The sequence below is a fragment of the Passer domesticus genome, chromosome 2, assembly GCF_036417665.1.
Source record: "Passer domesticus isolate bPasDom1 chromosome 2, bPasDom1.hap1, whole genome shotgun sequence".
NCBI lineage: Eukaryota > Metazoa > Chordata > Aves > Passeriformes > Passeridae > Passer > Passer domesticus.
In genome coordinates this window covers 3,921,871-3,939,886 of record NC_087475.1, presented here as the reverse complement: position 1 = coordinate 3,939,886, position 18,016 = coordinate 3,921,871, and the positions used below count along the sequence as shown (strand labels likewise).

General features: G+C 46.1%; 1 protein-coding gene and 1 long non-coding RNA gene across 3 annotated transcripts in view; one reads left to right on the top strand and one right to left on the bottom strand.

Moving 5' to 3' along the window:
• Positions 1-984: 984 nt before the first annotated feature.
• Positions 985-8,361, bottom strand: LOC135291826 (uncharacterized). Its single transcript, XR_010354510.1, has 2 exons — positions 8,255-8,361; positions 985-6,521 (listed from the first exon to the last, which is right to left on the bottom strand). It is a non-coding gene; the product is annotated as an uncharacterized LOC135291826 (long non-coding RNA).
• Positions 8,362-8,640: 279 nt separating this feature from the next.
• The window catches only part of IGSF5 (immunoglobulin superfamily member 5), a 30,088-nt gene continuing 20,712 nt past the window's right edge, over positions 8,641-18,016 (top strand). Inside the window, exons 1-4 of one of the 2 annotated variants that reach the window (XM_064406062.1) lie at positions 8,641-8,771; positions 10,655-10,856; positions 16,113-16,433; positions 17,556-17,864. In XM_064406062.1, the coding sequence (XP_064262132.1) occupies positions 10,799-10,856; positions 16,113-16,433; positions 17,556-17,864 (688 nt within the window). In that variant the 5' untranslated portion in view covers positions 8,641-8,771; positions 10,655-10,798. Of the gene's footprint in view, positions 8,772-10,447; positions 10,559-10,654; positions 10,857-16,112; positions 16,434-17,555; positions 17,865-18,016 lie in introns of those variants that run through there. The other variant, XM_064406070.1, reaches the window with a different exon arrangement.

Sequence of the window (18,016 nt, the reverse complement as noted above, 5' to 3'; positions counted from 1 at the left end):
CCATCCTGCTAAAGAGTTCACTTAAGTACATTTTCACTGAAAAATGTAATTGGATTATTTTAATGGTTGAGAAATAATGTTTTACATATTCAAAATTGCATTATTTTTGCAGGAAAAAAATAAATAAATTCGTGTCCCTTCTTAATATTTGCCAAAGTGAACCATGTACACAGCATTCCTTGCATTCAGCTACTGACCTAACTCGACCTCGTTTAATTTATGACTTTGGGTGCAGGGACAGAGGCCTGCAATCATCTTCCTGCTCTTTGGGAATCCCAGCTCCATTTCCAATGACACAATTCCTCTCCCCAAACTCCCGTGTACAGCCGGAGGCAGGGAATGCCATAAATTAGTGATGTGCTGTGACTTTCACCTCCAGCTGTAATCCCTTCGTGTTTAATTTAATTACTCCTGCTGAAACAGCAGTTGTAAGTAAATGTTTGACTCGGGTACACAAAGGGAGCTGCAGCTTTTACACGAGCTGCTGCTCGTCAAGGTCCAGCGGGGGAATGAGAGAGCAGGGAGAGCTGAGCTGGGAGCAGGGGCAGGACGTGGAGGGGGAGTGATGCTGCTGGGTGCATCACTGAGGAGGGGTGGAACAGCTCAGGGTGAGGGGCTGTGAGGCACTGCCTTGGTTTGGAAAGGCAGGTGCCTGCTAAGGAAGGCAGGAGCCTCTCCTGAAATGGAAAGTCTAAACCCCCTCACTCCAAACTGTTATAAATTTGAAATTAAGGAGCTCTCAGTCAAAAATATGGGAGCAGGAATAACAGTTCTGTATTAGGGAAGGAAAAAAAAAAAGATAAAATAAACAATGCAGTAAACCAAAACAACACTGACAGCCAGAACACAACCTGGCACCCTGTTGGTCAGGGTGTTGGTAGCAGTCCAATTGGAATTGTGGCTGCAATCCTCCTGGAGTGTCAGGTCTTGTATTTGTGAGGTGCCCCACGGCAGGAAGGAAGGAATGATTCATCTGACTCCATGTTCTTAAAAGGCTAATTTATTATTTTATGATTCTATATTATATTAAAGAAGGCTATACTAAAACTGTACTGAACTATACTAAAGAATACAGAAAGGATACTTACAGAAGGCTAAAAAGATAATAATGAAAAATCCTGACTCCTTCCAGAGCCCCGATATAGCTTGACCCTGATTGGTCATTAAGTCAAAACAATTCACATGAAACCAATGAAACAATCACCTGTTGGTAAACAATCTCCAATCACATTCCAAAGCAGCAAAACACAGGAGAAGCAAATGAGATGAAATTGTTTTCCTTTTTCTCTGAGGCTTCTCAGCTTCCCAGAAGAAGAATCCTGGGCAAAGGGATTTTCCCAGAAAATATGACTGCCACAGTCAGGTGTGGTTCTGCTGGAGCAGGGATATCCTGTAGAAGGGTGTTGTCTTCTTCAGAAGATCCAGTGGAAGAAGAGGCAGCTGCCCCTCTAGGAAATCCAGTGGAGAAGCTGTGCCGGTGTTCCAAATCTCAAGATTCTATCCAGGTAGCAATGCTTGGCTCCTCCCTCTGGGTGGAGCATGTCCCAATGGATGCTGTAGTTCTTATCAGCCATGCAGGGACATCCCATAGCCTGTTATCAGCAGATGTCCCCAGAGGGAGGAGTGGCTGTGGCAGAGATAAGGAAAACTTCCCACTGAACAGAAGACAACTGCCCTACAGAAGGCAAACAGAATGCAATCTGCTTGGCAATCCAGGGCAGGCACCTCAGCCCATTTTGGGGATGTCAGCTCCTCATCCTGAGGCCAAACCCTGTGGGTGGGACTCTGGCAGGTTTCCTGAGCCACACCACCTTCCAGGGGAGATGGAACAGGAAAGGACTGGAAGGTTTATCCTTTAAAATGTCAGCCTTTACTCTATTTTTGAGATCTTGCAGTACTCACTAGCTCCCTCAGGTTTTAGGGGATCTCATTTTGTCTACAAGTGTTTCAAAGGAAATGCCCATACAGAATCATGAAATCTGAGTGGCTGGATTGAAAGGACCCTTTAAAGGTCATCCAGTCCCACCCCCTCTGCTGTGGGCAGTGACATTTTCAACTCTGTCAGTGCTCTGTCCAGCCTGGCCTTGAAGTTTTCCAAGGATTGGGAATCCACCACCTCTCTGGACAACCTGTTGTGGTTTTCCTCATGCTCATTGTAAAAAAAAAATTCTCTCTCATATCTAGTTTAAATTGACCCTCCTTCAGTTTAAAGCCATTACCCCTTGTCCTATCAGTACAAAGCCTTGTAAAAAATCCCTCTCCAGCTCTCTTGTAGCCCCTTCAGATAATGGAAAAATGCAGTAAGTTCTCCCTGGGGATTTCTCTGGTGTGAACAGCCCCAACTCTCTCAGCCTGAATATCAAAATAAAATTCACTGCTCCTTTACAGGAGAAAGCCAAAATACATCAGTGATTGTACCACACAAAGAGAAATTGAGTATCTGAAACCATCTCTCCAGAGCCTTACAGTGTCTTACTGCAAAAGGGCAGCTTTCAGTCACAGGCCTGGTATCACAAACAGCGCAGAGGAAACATTGATTTCCAAAAAAACTCCTGCCATTTCTACTTGGTGATCTCTACTGAATGCCCAAAGGGAGCAGCAAGATGTCAGTCACAGGGATGTGTTTCATGAGAATGAAACAGCTCTCCCAATATCACACCTAGTGTGCAGGTGACACTCTGCTCTCTCATCATGGCAGTGCCACTCTGGATCATGCCTGTGGGGCACTTGGGGAACATTCATTAATATTCTATTTTCAGAGGTGTGAGTATGAACGTTTCTCATAACTGGCAGCTCTTGCAAAATCATCAGGAAAATAAGAAAGGCCTGGGGGTGTTGGACAAGATGAACTTCAGAGGTCCCTTCTAATCCTAACAATTCTGTGGGATTCTGTGTGAAAAGGGGTTTAATTCCATGGTCTCATGGTAAATTTCCTGGGAAGTCCTGTGGGATTTGGAGCCCTGGACTCAGTGTCTGTGTGTGCATTCCTCTAACAAAGCTGTCCATTTGTTCATCTGGACTTCTGTGCCCAGAGCTGGACTCACTGTGCTTGCTAGAGAGAGGTGGTGAGCACCAGTTTTAAAGGAGCTCTGGATAGATTTGCACTTTGTTTGAACTCCTTGAAGAATCTAGTTTTCCATGTAAGCCTCAGGAAGAGTCTAAAAAGCATGCCCTTAAGCAATAATGAAAAATGCAATCATGATTATGAGTGTAGAGAATGATGTTTCCCTTCTCTTGGCACATTATCACGCATTGAAAAGTTCTTTAGAATAAACTGAAGGATAACCAGAGCAATTAAAGCTGTTTGAATCAGAGACAAAGCATTTCTAAAGCTAAAGAAAATGTTGCCAGGGGAACTGATGCATTAAAAAATTTCCTTCTCAGATTTACACTCCCTCTGACAGCACCAAAGCTGCATCTTCTGTCACAGTGTGATAAACTTTCTTACTTCTTCTTGCCTGAACTCCACGACAAATGTCTTCATCTGCCCTGAATGATGACATTTTCATTTTTCCAGCTACAACTCACTGGTTTCAGTGTTGGAGAGGAGAAATGCACCTGGAAAAGGAGAAGCATGGAATGTGGTTTCCAAGGAGTGCTGGCAGGAGAGGACTGGAGAACAGCATTCCAGTTGTGCAGATTTATTCAGGCCAAATAAAAAACTGTGAGGGTATTTGTGCCAAAAAAAGTGTTTAATCCTGTGGCCTCCTGGGTGTGAAAGTCTGGAAGAAGATTATGTCCAAAGCTTTCCTCATCAAGGGCCCACAGCAATTCTGCAAAGAGCTGTGGCTTTATAATCAGCAAGGGAAAAAAAAAAAGGAAAAAAAAAAAGAAATTAAAGAAAAAATCAGATGAGTTAAATTGGTGCTACAAGGTTTTTTGAAAATTAATCCTGGCCTAGATTCATGGTAGCATAATTTCACAAATCTTCAAATCAAGGCAAAGATTACCTGACTTCCTTGGAAAGAGACAAAGAAGGATTCCTCAGACCAGTGGGAAGCAACCTGGTGGGACTGGGCTCAGCTGCTTTTGCAGTCTGAACCAGAAAGTCCAGTCCAGCCTTTCAGACTCCTCTGGAGTGAAAATAAGGAGGGAAACAATGAGGGAAAATGCATCTCAATGTTTACAAAGGTGACACAGAGAGGAAATGGCCCTGCCCTGTTATTTCCAGAGCTTTTCCTCCAAGCTTCTGATTAAGGAAAAATGTGACTACACCAACAGACTAATGATAAGATTTAAAAAAAACTCGTTAGAGACAGAGAGGGACCTGTGTGTCTCACTTAGACTTCTACAGCTAACAGTAATAAAATCTGTTTTGAATGAGAAACACCTTGCACCAGGTATTTTGGAGAATAGGAGAGGAAAAAACAGAGGCAGAGTTGGAAAAGCTATGGCTTAGCATCTCTTTGGCCTGATTTGCTACTGCAGAGCAGCATCCTGTAGGCAGCAAGATAGAGACAGCTAATTCAGTCCCATGGGCAGCTTTCCTCCTGCCTTTGTCTTTTCTAGGAGCTTCAATTCCCTTGTGCTTCGTGAGAGAAAACAGCATTTATTTCTTTGATAGGGAGCCACTTCTCAAAATCCTTGTAATGGTCCAACCTCCTTTCAAGCCCATCTTCATGAAGAAATGAAGAATCTTATTTCTGTTTCTAGCACCAACCTCAAATCAGCTTTAATCAGAAAGTGGCTTTTCTCTGCTGTTTTAGTGCTCACACAATCTGATCATATTTTCTTTGACTCAGCTAAATGAGCCAAAATAGAGCATGGGACTGTAGGGCCTGGTGATTTTACAGATGAAGGTGTCTAAATGCTGTTCATTTTCTATCACAGAATCACAGAATGGCTTGGGCTGGAAGGGACCTTAAAGATCATCCAGTTCCAACTCCCCACCATGGGCAGGGACACCTTCCACTGTGCCAGGCTGCTCCAAGCCCCAGTGTCCAATGTGGCCTTGGGCACTGCCAGAGATCCAGGGGTGTTGGATTAAGTTTTTTTTTTTATGACTTAGAGATGGGGTAACTGAGAGGCATTTAAAAAACTTTTGTTTTATTTTCAGTCTCATGTGAAGGGTGAGACAATACAGATGGTATACTTTACACTATTACAATCAGAAGTTAACTATTCCTTAATTACAATACATTATCAGCATTTCTTGGCTTATTAGCTTTAGCCACACTATGTTGTAAATGCCTTAAAGCCAATAATTTAAAATTACCCCTTGGGTCCCACTACAATTCATCTTTCATTGTTCTATTTCTTTAAAGTATCCAGTCTTATTTGCAAGGCCATCCTTTGAAACTTGTTTCTAGTTCTATTTCTCTCTCAACAATGTCTGTCTTATTCTATGGTATTTTTAAGTCAGTATGTCTTATCTTAAAGTTTGCAAAGATATGCCCACTGTGTGAGCCTTCTGTGCTTGAGAATTTCCTACAAATCATTTCCCACACAGGGGCACTCACAGCTTCTCGGGCACCCTGTGCCAGGGCCTGCCCACGCCACAGGGAAGAATTTCTTCCCAATATCCCCTCTAAACCAGCTCTTTCACTTTGAAGCCATTCCCACAGTGACAATTTGTCCCATTCTCCTGCTGGGGAAACAGAAATGACACTTGTGGCCCCAATGGCAGTGACAGAAGGTTTCCCTGAGTGAATCCCAGGAGGTCCATTTCCGTCGGAGCTCCTTGTGTGGGATGGTGCAGCAAGCTGTGCAGACATATGTTCCAGCCTCACACACCCCAGAACAAAAATGTGGGGGGCTCCTTAGGAGTTCACAGTGTACACACCATCCTGAAATGGCTTTGGAAGGGCTGGGGGTGGGGGAAAAAAAAAAGGATGAAAATCCTCCTACTCACCAGCAGAAGAAAAAGGAAAAATTGGAAAGAAGTGTCTTGGGGAAGTGGAGGGGGAAGCAGGATTGCCTGGTGACTCACAGAGTGACCAGGATGCTTTTCCATTGAAATCAGGCTGGCAAAGTAAGGACCTGGTCTTTTAAACATCATGAGCAGGGGTAACCTTGTGCATGCACACTGGAGATCACATGTTATCCCACTCCATCCTATCCCACTCCATCCTATCCCACTCCATCCTCACCCAAGGTTTTACTCATCCCAACACCATGGTTCATTAGGAAGGCCAAAGGAAGGAAGGAGCTGACAAGGCCAGTAATTAATAATTAATAAAATGTCGATGCACGTGCTGGTCTTTTCTAACAAAACTGATTTTGGCTGTTTCATCTCTCTAATTGCTGTTCAGGTAGGCTTAACCTTCTCTGAGGTTCATGCCCATCCCCTCAGTGTAGAGAGGACAATCCCTTCTCAGCAGTGCCAAATGATAGCTTTGTAAAAAGTTCTAAAAGCAGCAATTATCCTTTCCAAAGCATTTCTATGAAGCGTTGTCTTGAATAATTCAAGTTGAAAATTCATTTTAACCTTCTGCACTTCTCCTGCTTGGGCAACCAGAGATGGAATGTGCTCATTAGATGTAATTTATCCCTTTTCTTGCTCCAGCTTTATTCAGATACACCTGTAGGGAAGGCATTTCAAGAATATTGTTATTTAAGTCAGTGGAGCAAGAGTGTGAGATTTTAGACTTAAAAAAAAAAGGTTTGTAAAGTCAAGGAAATAGTAACAAAAAATTATAACTGGTCAAAAAAAACCCTCTTCCTGCAGCTTTCATGGCTATTTCTTTTAACAAGTCTGGGCAATACTTTTTCTAATAAAGCAAAGTTTTAAAAATTTATTTTCAGAAATTTCTTTTGATTTTCCCCAGACTGAATGATTCATTTCCCTTTGATGAACCTCTCCATTTTGAGTCACTGTGGCATTAATTTCTACTTGCTACTGTTACTGTGCTTAGTAGGAAATACAGTTCAGGGCAGTTTTACATCCCTTTTTTACGATTTAAACTCATTATAAAAATCCCTCGACGTGTCACATCAGTTCAACTCACTGACCACAATGGCATAAAATGCAGGATGCGGTTCTTGGAAGAAGACAAAGGGTGTAAGAACATCTCACACATACAACCCCCTCAGTCTCCCGGGGCCATCAGGAGCAATTTCATCACGGAAAGGGTGATTAACCACTGGAAAGCACTCCCAGGGAGGTGGAGTTGTTGTCCCTGGAGGCGTTTAAGGAAAGACTGGGTGTGGCACTCAGTGCTCGGTGGGGCTGACAAGGCGATGCTTGGTCAACAGTTGTACTCGATGATCTCAGAGGTCTTTTCCAACCTAATTGATTCTGTGACTCTGTGATGCTCCCCAGTGCTGCCACAGCCTGATCCATCCCTGCCCTCATCTTGGTTTTACACGCAAAGATTTACCTGAAATGTTTTACACCACAGCTCTTACAGAGCCTTACCTCCAGCCCTGCTGAATCTCCTTCAGCTGCAAACCGGGCTCCTGGATGCTCCTGGCCCTGGCTCAGCCCCTCACCCTGCCCAGGGCTGCTGGTGGACCTCAGCACCCCCAGCTGGGGGTGACAGTGACACTGGCAGGGGCATGGCTGGCACAGGCACTTCTGCTCTCTGCCAGCACCTTAACAGTGGGGTGTGCTCCAGCCTCACCACACTCACCTGTGCCATTGCAACAGGGGACATCAGTGCCAGGCACCATCACACTCACCTGAGCCATTGCAGCAGGGGACATCAGTGCCAGACACCATCACACTCACCTGAGCCATTGCAGCAGGGGACATCAGTGCCAGACACCATCACACTCACCTGAGCCATTGCAGCAGGGGACATCAGTGCCAGGCACTGTTGCACTTACCTGTGTTATACAACAGGGGAAACTGTCACCACTGCACTCACCTGTGTCATTGTAAAGGGGGGGCATTGGTGCCAGGCACCATTGCTCTCACCTGTGTCAGTATAACGGGGAAATTGGTACCATTGCACACACCTGTGTCATTATAACAGGGGAATTGGCACCATCATACTCACCTGTGTCACTGTGACAGGGGACACCCATCTCAGGGACCATGGCACTCACCTGTGTCATTCAGACAGGGGACACCCATCCCAGGCACCATCACACTCACCTGTGCCACTGTGACAGGGGAAATTGGCCCCATGGCTCTCACCTGTGTCCCTGTGACAGGGACACCCATCCCAGGGACAATGGCGCTCACCTGTGTCACTGAGACAGGGGAAATCGACACCATGGCGCTCCCCCGTGCCACCGTGACAGGCTAAATTGGCACTATGGCACTCACCTGTGTCTCTGTGACAGGAAAAATCGACCCTATGGCACTCACCTGTGTCCCTGTGACAGGGGACACCCGTCCCAGCCCATCCCTGTCCCGGGGGTCGCTCCCTGGCCGCCCCAGCCCCGTCCCCGGCCGTGCCGGTCCCGCTGTCCCGCGGCGCTGCGCCGGCCCCGGGCGAGGCTCCCCGAGTGTCCCCGGCCGTGCCTCACTTCCTCCGGCCCGGTTAAACATTGACGGGCGCAGGGCGGGGGAAGGCAGAGGCCATCCCTGCGTGTCACGGTGCCCGGCACGGCCTGCGGCTGAGGCACAGCTCCGAGCAGCCTCCCTTCCCTCAGGGGCAGCGTCCCCAGCACCTGAGGGACGCTTCTTCGAGACAGCAGTGAGGGCTGGCCCGGGACCCCCGCCGGGATCACCTCCAGCCCCGGGGATCCCTTTCCAACCCGGATCCCCGCCGGGATCACCTCCAGCCCGGATCACCTCCAGCCTCAGCGCGGGCAGCGGGAGCCGGCGCTGCCGCCTGAGGGAAAGCGGTGGGAGAGGTCTAAGCGCCGGCGATGTGATCCAGGTAAAGCCCTGGGCAGCCTGGATTTGCCTGCCAGCAGACGGAGCCGGGGGATGGAAGATAATTTAGCTGTTTTAGCCCTTTTACCTGCTCCCTCCTCAGCAGGGAGCTGCCCTGGGGTGGCAGGAGTGGTTTGTGGCTCTCTCTGCTATTCTGCTTCCTGGCATTCGGGGTTGGTGTCTGTCATGGGGTGCTCAAAGCATCTGAGCCCCTCTCTGGGTCCAGCTGCCATTCCTCCAGGGGATAATTATTGTTATTTTCCTTGCCCGTGCCGTGGATGAGGGAGGGAGCAGGCTCAGAGCAGCACTGGCAACCTGAGTCACCCCAGGCAGCGGCAGAGGAGGGGAAAAGCAGCCCAAAACAAACCCAGGCATTTAATTCATCGTCAGCCAAAATATCCTGTTTCATCTGGGGATCAGATAATATTTCCCAGCCCTTTGAAAGGCCATTTTGAAACAAAGTAAAACAAAATATTATAGATCCCTCCCTTTCCTGCCTTGCTCTACTTCACCCCAAGCTGTATACTGATTTTTGTCCTGGATTTGGCACAATGTTCTTGCCAGTTTATTCTTCACCATGTAAAGCTTTGCCCAGCTCAGATTGTTTTGGTGGAGCTGGATTTGTCAGGGCGGGTATGAAGGCTGCTGTTCTGCTTGGAAATGCTGCTTGGTGTCACATCTTCCTGGAAAAGGACCCAGCCCTGTGTTTTGGATTTGTTTCCTGGTGCTTTATTTGGGCTGTTTCACTTGGTATGACAGATGATACCAGCTCCTGTACTCCTGACTGGTTTGTGTATGACAGCCAAGTGATAGATTTCACAGTGACAGAGCACAGAGAAATCCCTCCAGGCTGTGCACAGTGACCCTCCCTCCCCACCTGCCTGCTGGGGACTCCTGCACGCATAAAATATGGAGATAAAAAGACCCAAAAACCTTTCAAAATGCACTAGGAAAACCCGAACCAGCCTTTGAACAAACAGGTGAAGAAATCAGCCCATAGGCTTGTCTGAAAACATTGATAAATTGACAGGGCTGTCCTGTAGGTTCCCAAGGCAAACTGAAAGCTTGAAAAACAGGAAAATGGGGATGAAAATGCCAGCTGAGCCTGCCAGATTCCAGGCAGGGAACGGAGCTCTGGTACCTCCTGGTGCTGCAGGAAACCCAGGGTGTCTCTGTGGTGACACTTAATTGTCATGCACTGCACAGTGCTGCCACAAAGAGCACCCCTGCAGTCAGAAACACTTTCCTGACAAGAAATTTGGTCTGGCCACAAAACCACATCCTCTGGTCTGGGTCCCTTTCACAAAAGCAAGCTTCAGTGGCCCTGATGAGGAATTTGAAAACCAAGCACAGTAAAAGCCTCTCCCACATATTTTGAGTGGGAGGAGGATAATATCTCACAAGTGAATCACAAACACTGAAAAAGCAGAAAATATGGGTGTAAGGTGGAGTCTCACACCCAGAATCTGTGTATTATTTCTGACCATGGTGGAGAGCTGCAGGTGGTAAAGGAGGCACTCTCACGTTCTGAGGAATAACTCTGGGGACCTTTTTTTCACTCTCAGCCTTTCTGAGGGCTCAGTCTGGGCAGCTGGGAGGAGATTTGATGTTTCTCATCCTCACAAGTGCAGCAGCTCAGAGAATTCCTTTTCCCAGTTGCTCAGGCGTAACTTTAATGGTGCAGCTGGAGCTGCCCTGGCCCTGTCAGTGCTGAAGCAGGAGTGTTGTAACAGCCAGGAGGGGCTGAGGAATGGGAGATCTGCAGGAGGAGGTTTCTCTGCTGAATAAAAGGTCCTCTGTGTCTTTTAAAACAATTATTTGAGGAAAGGTTCCGCTCTGCTTCCAAACCCTCCCTCATTTAATCTTTTCCCCTTGTTGGTGGTACAGGTCACACAAAGTCACCCTTGCCACAGGACCCAAAGCTGTGGCTCATTCCCAGGTTTCTCCAGGAGTTCTGTCCTTCAGCTTCTTCTCAAGCATGCAGTGACCACTGGTGGCTTCCTGCCTCAGGGACCAGGAGAGAATGCTCCAATGGAGAGCTTCCAGAAATGCATTTTGCTTCCCCTCATCCTGACTGCCTCGCTGCCAGGTAGGACACGTTCAAAACCCATGAGATAACCACCATGGACAAAATGTGGGCACTCATTTCAGGGTGGTGAAAGTGGCCTTTGCTGGTGAGCTCAGACTGAGCACTCAGCCACAGAGTGGGATTGTTTGAACTGTTTAAAAGATGTTTGTATTTCAAGCCTGAACAATCTGATGATTTAAAGTGTGTTTGAGTGTGAAGGATTGAACAGTGTGTGGGGTGGGGAGGAGGTGGCAGGGCTGCCTTCTTTCAGTTTTTCCCTCTCCTTGTTTTTCTCTTCCTCCTGTTTGGGACTGCTTTTGAGGGTGCATCTGTAGAAAACTCAGTATCAGCAGCTGGTTTTTACTTCCAGAAGTAAATGCAAATTATCATGTTGCTGGTTCACCACCAATTCACACTTCGCATGCCTGAGTCTCAAAATCAATTGAGATTAAAAGTGTCTTGGTGGCAAAAAAGTGAGTATTAAGTGACTAGCTGGGTAATGGAGACAAGGCAGATTTTTTTTTAAAATTAAAGTCTAGCTGGAGTTTTAACAGGCTCTGACAGGAACAAGCTGCAGAGGGATGAGGGGAAAGGTGTTGTCATGGATTAATAGTGAAAGGAGATAGTGCAGGAATAAACATTTAGTTTTCTGAGCAGTGGAGCTGCACAGGGATGTGTGGTATTCAACAAGCTCTTAAACAACCTGGTGAAGAGGAGGGAGCTGTGAGGTGGCAGACTCTGCAAGCAGTGCAGAAATTACTTAGGGCAGCCAAATCCAAAAAGAGACTAGGAAGATTTGCCAGAAATTGTCATGGTGTCAGATGAGTGAGTAAGAAAGGCAGAGAAAGCATTCAATGCAAAGCATCTCTTAAATGCAGTGTCTAGTGGAGAAAAGAATAGTTGCCTTGGAAAGAGAGTAAATTGCTGAAAAAGTGAGAAAATTTCACCACTTAATGTCTTCAGCAAGGGCAGATAAAATGAAACCTGGCATGATGTAAATCGACAGAAAGGTTTCATCTCAGATATTGGCTGTTTTGTTAACCCTTCCATCACAAACAGGACAGGTTAGGTCTGAGAAAACGACAAAGTGTGATGGAGCTGTTCTAAGGTAGAGAATCAAAGAACCATAGGAGAGTTTGCGTTGGAAAGGAACTTAAAAATCTTCCAGTTCCAACCTCCCTGCCATGGGCAGGGACACTTTCCATTGGAGCAGGTTCCTCAATGCTCCATCCAACCCTGAACACTTCCAGGATGGGGCATCCAAAGCCCCTCTTGTCTAGGAGGGAAGGATGAGGAGGCTTCATTAGACTGGGATATCTTTTCCCTACTTGTGAAGAAGAATAAATGGTAAAAATGTATTAAAATGATTAATTCTATGGAAGTGAATGGTGAAATGATTATTCACAATTTCTCATGACAAAAAAGAAATTCTTGTAACCACTAAAAGTATCAGATTTAAGGCTAACCAAAGCCTGTTTTTTTCTCAGAGTATGCAATTAAATAGTAAAGCTTTGGGGGATATCAAATTATAAATAGGCTGGAAAAAACCTAGAAACAAATATCATAAAGGGTAGATCCATAGGTGCAGAAGCAATTTTTGGTTCAGGAAATCCCTGGATCTCTTTTTTTTTGGGCACTGGGAAGTTCTACCAGGGACTGCTGTCAACCAGTGAGTGAGAGGAGAGAGAAAGACTCGCCTGGGGGCTGTGGAGAGGTTTGTGTGCAGGTGGGAGGAAATAAGAGTTGCTGAGCATCAGGAGTCTGGTATTACTTGACAGAAACATCCTGTAAGCATTTAAAAATTCTTGTTAACACAAGAGAACGAGCCAGTCCCTCGCTGCAGGCTTTGACAAGCTCCAGCCTACTTTGGTTTTCAAAAAGCTCAGCTGCAGGGCTGTTGGGTTTTGAGACAAACTTGAGCTGCTTATTTATTTATTTATTGTTGTGTATTTATCAGGTGATAGCAGAGCTGTGGCTGGAGCAGTGGGACAGTGGTGGGGAAGGGGAGGTAGAAGGCAAGGGGTGAGCAGGAGACTGAAGAAAAAGTGAAGAGAAAAAGGAATTTCAAAGAGACTGAAGGAAGGGAAAAAGATGTAGAAATTCAAATAGAAAGGGCAGAGAGGGAAGGGAGAAAGACAGATATTAGTTACAAAAACTGAAGGATGAAAAGCCGTGTTTGTGGGAGGGCAATATGGGTAGAGAGGGGGAGATTATGTTGAAATACGATAATGAGGCTGAAAAAAAAGAGGAATCATTATGGCAAAAGGATAAGCCCATCCTGTCCTTCCCTGTGCTGCATCCAAATAGGTCACCTACAAAAGAGGAAAGACAGAGCCAGCAGAGGACAGGAGACAAGGAAGAGAAGGTAGCCACGTCTCAATGCCCTTGTTGTTGAAAACTGCAGCATGGAAGAGTGGTCCTTTGGGGTTTATTCAAGTGTGGAAGAAAAAACATTGTTAATGAAGGGCAAGGGTGGTTCTTTGGCACATCAGGTTCCCTCAGTGCAGGCATCATCCTGCACAAGATGCATTTTCATTTCTTCACAACCTGCAGTGGTGTGACTGAATTTGTGTGGCAGAGGAGGGAAAACACCAGCTGATAAAGGAGTTGGTTTGTGCTGTGTGTGCTGCTGGGAGGCACTGAGCACCTGGGACACCATCAACACTTAATTTAAGCAAATTTTCACCCCAGGTGGCTGCCCTGTAAACATTTAGAGAGAAGGTGTCCTCACTCAGCTCTGTTTTTCAAAATTCCAGGGGTGATCAGGGAGCCAGCCCAACACTCCCCTGCTGCAGGGATGGTCTTTGCCTGGGTGGGATGTCTCCCTGCTGGTGTGGGGGGAAGCAGATGTTAAAGCAGCTGTTCAGAGCTGAACACATAATTCTGTAAAGTGCAATGAAAATCTAGCCTCAGGCCTTAATTTGTTTAAAAGCAACCATCTGCAAGGTATTTTTGAAGCAGGATGCAAATGAAAGCAGCACCAACATTTTTCTCCCCGGTGCATGAGGCAAGGTCCAGCAAAAGGAGTCCCAGCACTGGCTTCAGGCATTGGTAGCTGGGTTTAGATCCCATTTGTGCCATGAATGTCCTCTGTGACCTCACACAGGTGACTTTGTCAGTGTTTGTGCACGGGTTGGACAATGGAACATGCTGTTGGTTCAGGACTCCACGTGCAGAACAAACAATAAAAGCAAGATAAAGAGGCAAAGGAGAAATCACCAAAACCACTCAGGCCACAGGTGGAGAAAACTCCTTTATTGGCTGTGCTGGGGCTGGGAGCTGAATGGAGGAGAGGTTTTGACCCACTCAATCCTTCTGCCTCCCAAAGGATCCCCATGCAGGGCTCAGGGAGCTGTTCCCCATGGGGCAGCAGTCAGGGAAAGACCATTTATTGCTCCAGCAGCCATGGCTGGTGGAAGAAGATGCAGATCCTACCTTACCTATGGACTGATAAAAATAATTATGGATAAATGATTAACTCATACATACCTGCCTGTACTGCCCTGAATATCTGAAGAAAGCAAAAGCAACATAGCCAATTGTTTTTAGAGCCAATGATCACTGATTATTCCTGTTTAGGGATAAATTTCAAAGATTAATTAACAGCATACATTGTCCTGAAAGTTGAATCATTTATTCAGAGCCCTGGCAAACCACAGCTCCTCGAAGAAGTAGAGTGTTTGCACAGGCATAGAAATAAATTCCAAGTGCACAGAGAACAGTTTGCATTAAGAGGGGCAGAGTGGGTAAGTTTTCATTTGAACAGAAATATGATTTACTTAGTCTTATCTGGCTTTATTAATTATCACAGTAGGTAAAGTTTGCTTTTCATTTAATGTTTTGTTGCTCACACACAGATATACTTTGCAGCCTGAGGTAACATAAGCCAGGAAGGTGGAAAATTTTTGTGAAGGTTTTTGTAGACTTGACAGAACTCAGAGTCAGCCACAGAGCCAGGGAGAGCAAGGTTTGCACAATCCTGCAAAACAAAGAAGTCTCTAAATGCTTGCAGTGGGTGGGAGAAAAGAGAGAAGCTATTTATATTAAAGAACAATTCCTGGCACCAACCTGGTTGGATGTGCAGTGGTTAAATGTGGGCTGGGAACTGCAAAAGGTTCTGGGCAATGGAGCAATGAGGTTCCAGACCCCAGTCCTGGGTGCAGCTCACTGAGGCACTGGTTGCAATGTCCTCACTGAGACTGGGCTCTGGTTCCATTTATACAAACACCAGACACCCTGTTGTGTGAAAAATACAGCATGTCCTTCTCACATCAGCTGCTGAATGAAAGAAAAATGGGTTTTTTTCAATAATTTATAGCTAATCCATTAATGAATAAACTATCTAAAATAAACTTGGTGTGAACAAAACCCTTAAAAATTACTTCATTGTCCTGAATACTCTTAGCAAGAGAGTGATGACCAATTCAGGCTTCCTTTCTCCTGGAACATAATTGAACACTTATTCTCAGGCCAAATTTGCTGGCATGGGGTTTTAATTAGGCTGCCATGGAGTGCAGTGTCTAATTGCTGTCATGGTGCAGAACTCAGCTGGAAGCATTGGGGCTCCACAGCAGTCCTGGTGCTCCCTCAGCAGGAATGTTCCCTGGGGAGGCAGATCCCCCTGGCAGGACTGTTGGGTCTGCAGAGAGGGAAATGTCCATGCTTGGACTCAAAATATTCCTGTACAATTGCTGGAGTTGGCAATGGGAGCCCCGGGTCTGTGAGGAGGAAAGGAAAACAAAATGACTTTGTTTGGAGCTTTCAGCCCTGGAAAATATTGGCCAAAATTCACACTGCCTTTCAAGGAGTTAAAGCTAATGAGTTACAGCACCTCTGGTTAACAGAAAGCCTGAGGAAGGCTTTAGAAGAAATACATCACCATGTGTGTGATGAATGATTGAGGAACAGGGGAAAGAGCACTGAAGGATGGGGTTGCAAAAAATCAGTGGAAATCCAAGATATGGAAAAGGGACTGGTTACACACTCCTTTAATTATTTCAAGTGTAGGCAACTCATATATTTTCCTACTTAAAAGTGGAACTTTTTCTGTCAGCAAAAAGGTAGTGAAATAGTGAAGAGAAACAGGTGATTTTGGAGTGAGAGAGGAGAGACAAAATAATTAAAGGCATTTTTAAAGAAAGCGACTTAATCTAAGCAGGATCTGAAAGAATGGGTTGCACACCTCCATCTCTGAACTGGTTAAGATGTTTTACACTATCCAGCCACCTCTGTTGGTATTGTAGATGTATTTATGGACTGGTTTTGGTACCCTCACAGGTCTGGGCTTTTGTTACTCCATCACAAGAGGCCCTGAGAACGCCACAGTCCTGGCTGGCTCAGAGGCCAGGTTCAACTGCACGGTGTCTGCAGGATGGAAAGTCCTCATCTGGCTCTCCAAGGGCAGTCCTGTCCTCACTGTGCTCAACTCCCAGGGCTCGGTGGAAACCACAGAACGCTTCACCTCCAGGAACTACAGCAGTGGGGATGAGTTCACCTCGGAGCTGATCATCCACAACACCCAGCTGAGTGACTCTGGCAGGATTGAGTGCAGCATCCAGCAACCCAGCCAGAACAACTTTGCCTTTCTCTCTGTTCAAGGTGTGTATGGCTGACCTAGAACAGAGTTTAAAGAATAAAGCAGGGATTTATGAAAAGGCCTCCATGGACCCACCTTGGGCAGCACCAGAGCCCAGCCAGGGCTGCACCCAGGATGAACCCAAATGGTCCCAAAATGCACGAGCGCTGCCGGGGTCTCTCCCTGGGCTCAGCTCTGCTCCATGTGCACATTGCAGTTCAGTGTCCAATCCCAGCTGCAGCCCCTGCAGTCCCATCCTGCTGGTTTTTCTCTCTGCAGCCCACGGGGTTTGTGCTCCTGGGCTGAGATTTGGATCATTTGTCCTTGGTGCCCAGCTGGAGCAGGAATTGTTTTGTCTCCCTGCTCTGTGCACAGAGCTCACTATCCCATAATGTGAAGCCCAGACCCACACACTAAAGCAGCACAGAATGTGGAAAATAGAAAAGCTCAAACCTGAGGCACCACAACCACCAGCAAAAAGCTGTTTTATTGTGCTGCACTTAAGGGAATCCTCTGAGGAATTGCTCAAGTTATCCCTGGGAAGGAGTACATGCTCTCATTTACCATCCTTTGCCTCCTGCCCTCCTCACTGTAATATTACTATGTGGGTTTTAGAGTCACATGCAGAGTGCCAATGGCAGGGGTTTTAACTGCGCCTGTTTTTTCCTGCTCCATCTCTGATTCCTTATCCTGCAGCCAGGAAAGCAGGATCTCACCACCAGGCACTATCCATTTGTCAAGGAGGGGCTTGGTGCAGTGATGACATCTCATCACCTACCTGTAAACCTCTTCTTATATGACCTGAGCATATTTGGAACTTAGAGAGAAACACTGTTATTTCCCTGTGTTGTCCTCCAGCTGGATATGTGTCAAGATGACCAGAAAGTGCAATTTCCTGCTTTTTATTGGAAAAGTACTGAAAGTTGAGACTTGTGCTTTGACATATTGGGTAGTGGGCCCATATAGTTGAAATATCTGCATGTTTCCATCATACATGTGGTATATCTGTATTAATAATTGTTTTCCACTTCATATCTCAAGGCATAGCTATTTCTGGGTAGCGAGATAAGATTTAAAAACTACCAGCAGGAAAGCAATGCAGCGAAACGTTCTGAAGGAACAAAAACATCTTTTCCCTCCCACAGTTAATGGATCTTTACTCATCAAAAATAGCACCTTAACAGTAAAAGACAACCAAACAATTGAGATTGTTTGCGAAGCCTTAGGATGGGCTCCAGCTCCAGACATTGCCTGGATGACAAATGACTCTTTGGTTGATAAGTCGAGCTATGTTACCCAGCAAAGTCCAGGATCTCAAGGCCTCTACAATGCCCTGAGCACCTTAACTGTGACTCCGAGGGACACTGAGGTTTTGACTTGTTTAGCTGACATAGAAGCACTTCCCAGCCCACAGAATGCAACTGTAACTCTTATTTTTGACAACTCTGCCACGGGTAAGTGAATGTTTGTTGTGCTTTTCCCATCCTGTACCGCCTGTGCTCAGGGCTGTGCGTTTTGTTCTGGTTGGTTTTGCTTTGAAAAGTTGTTTATTTGCCAATGAAATCCTCTGGGGTGTGGAATTCAGAGCCAGGAGTCACAGCATGAT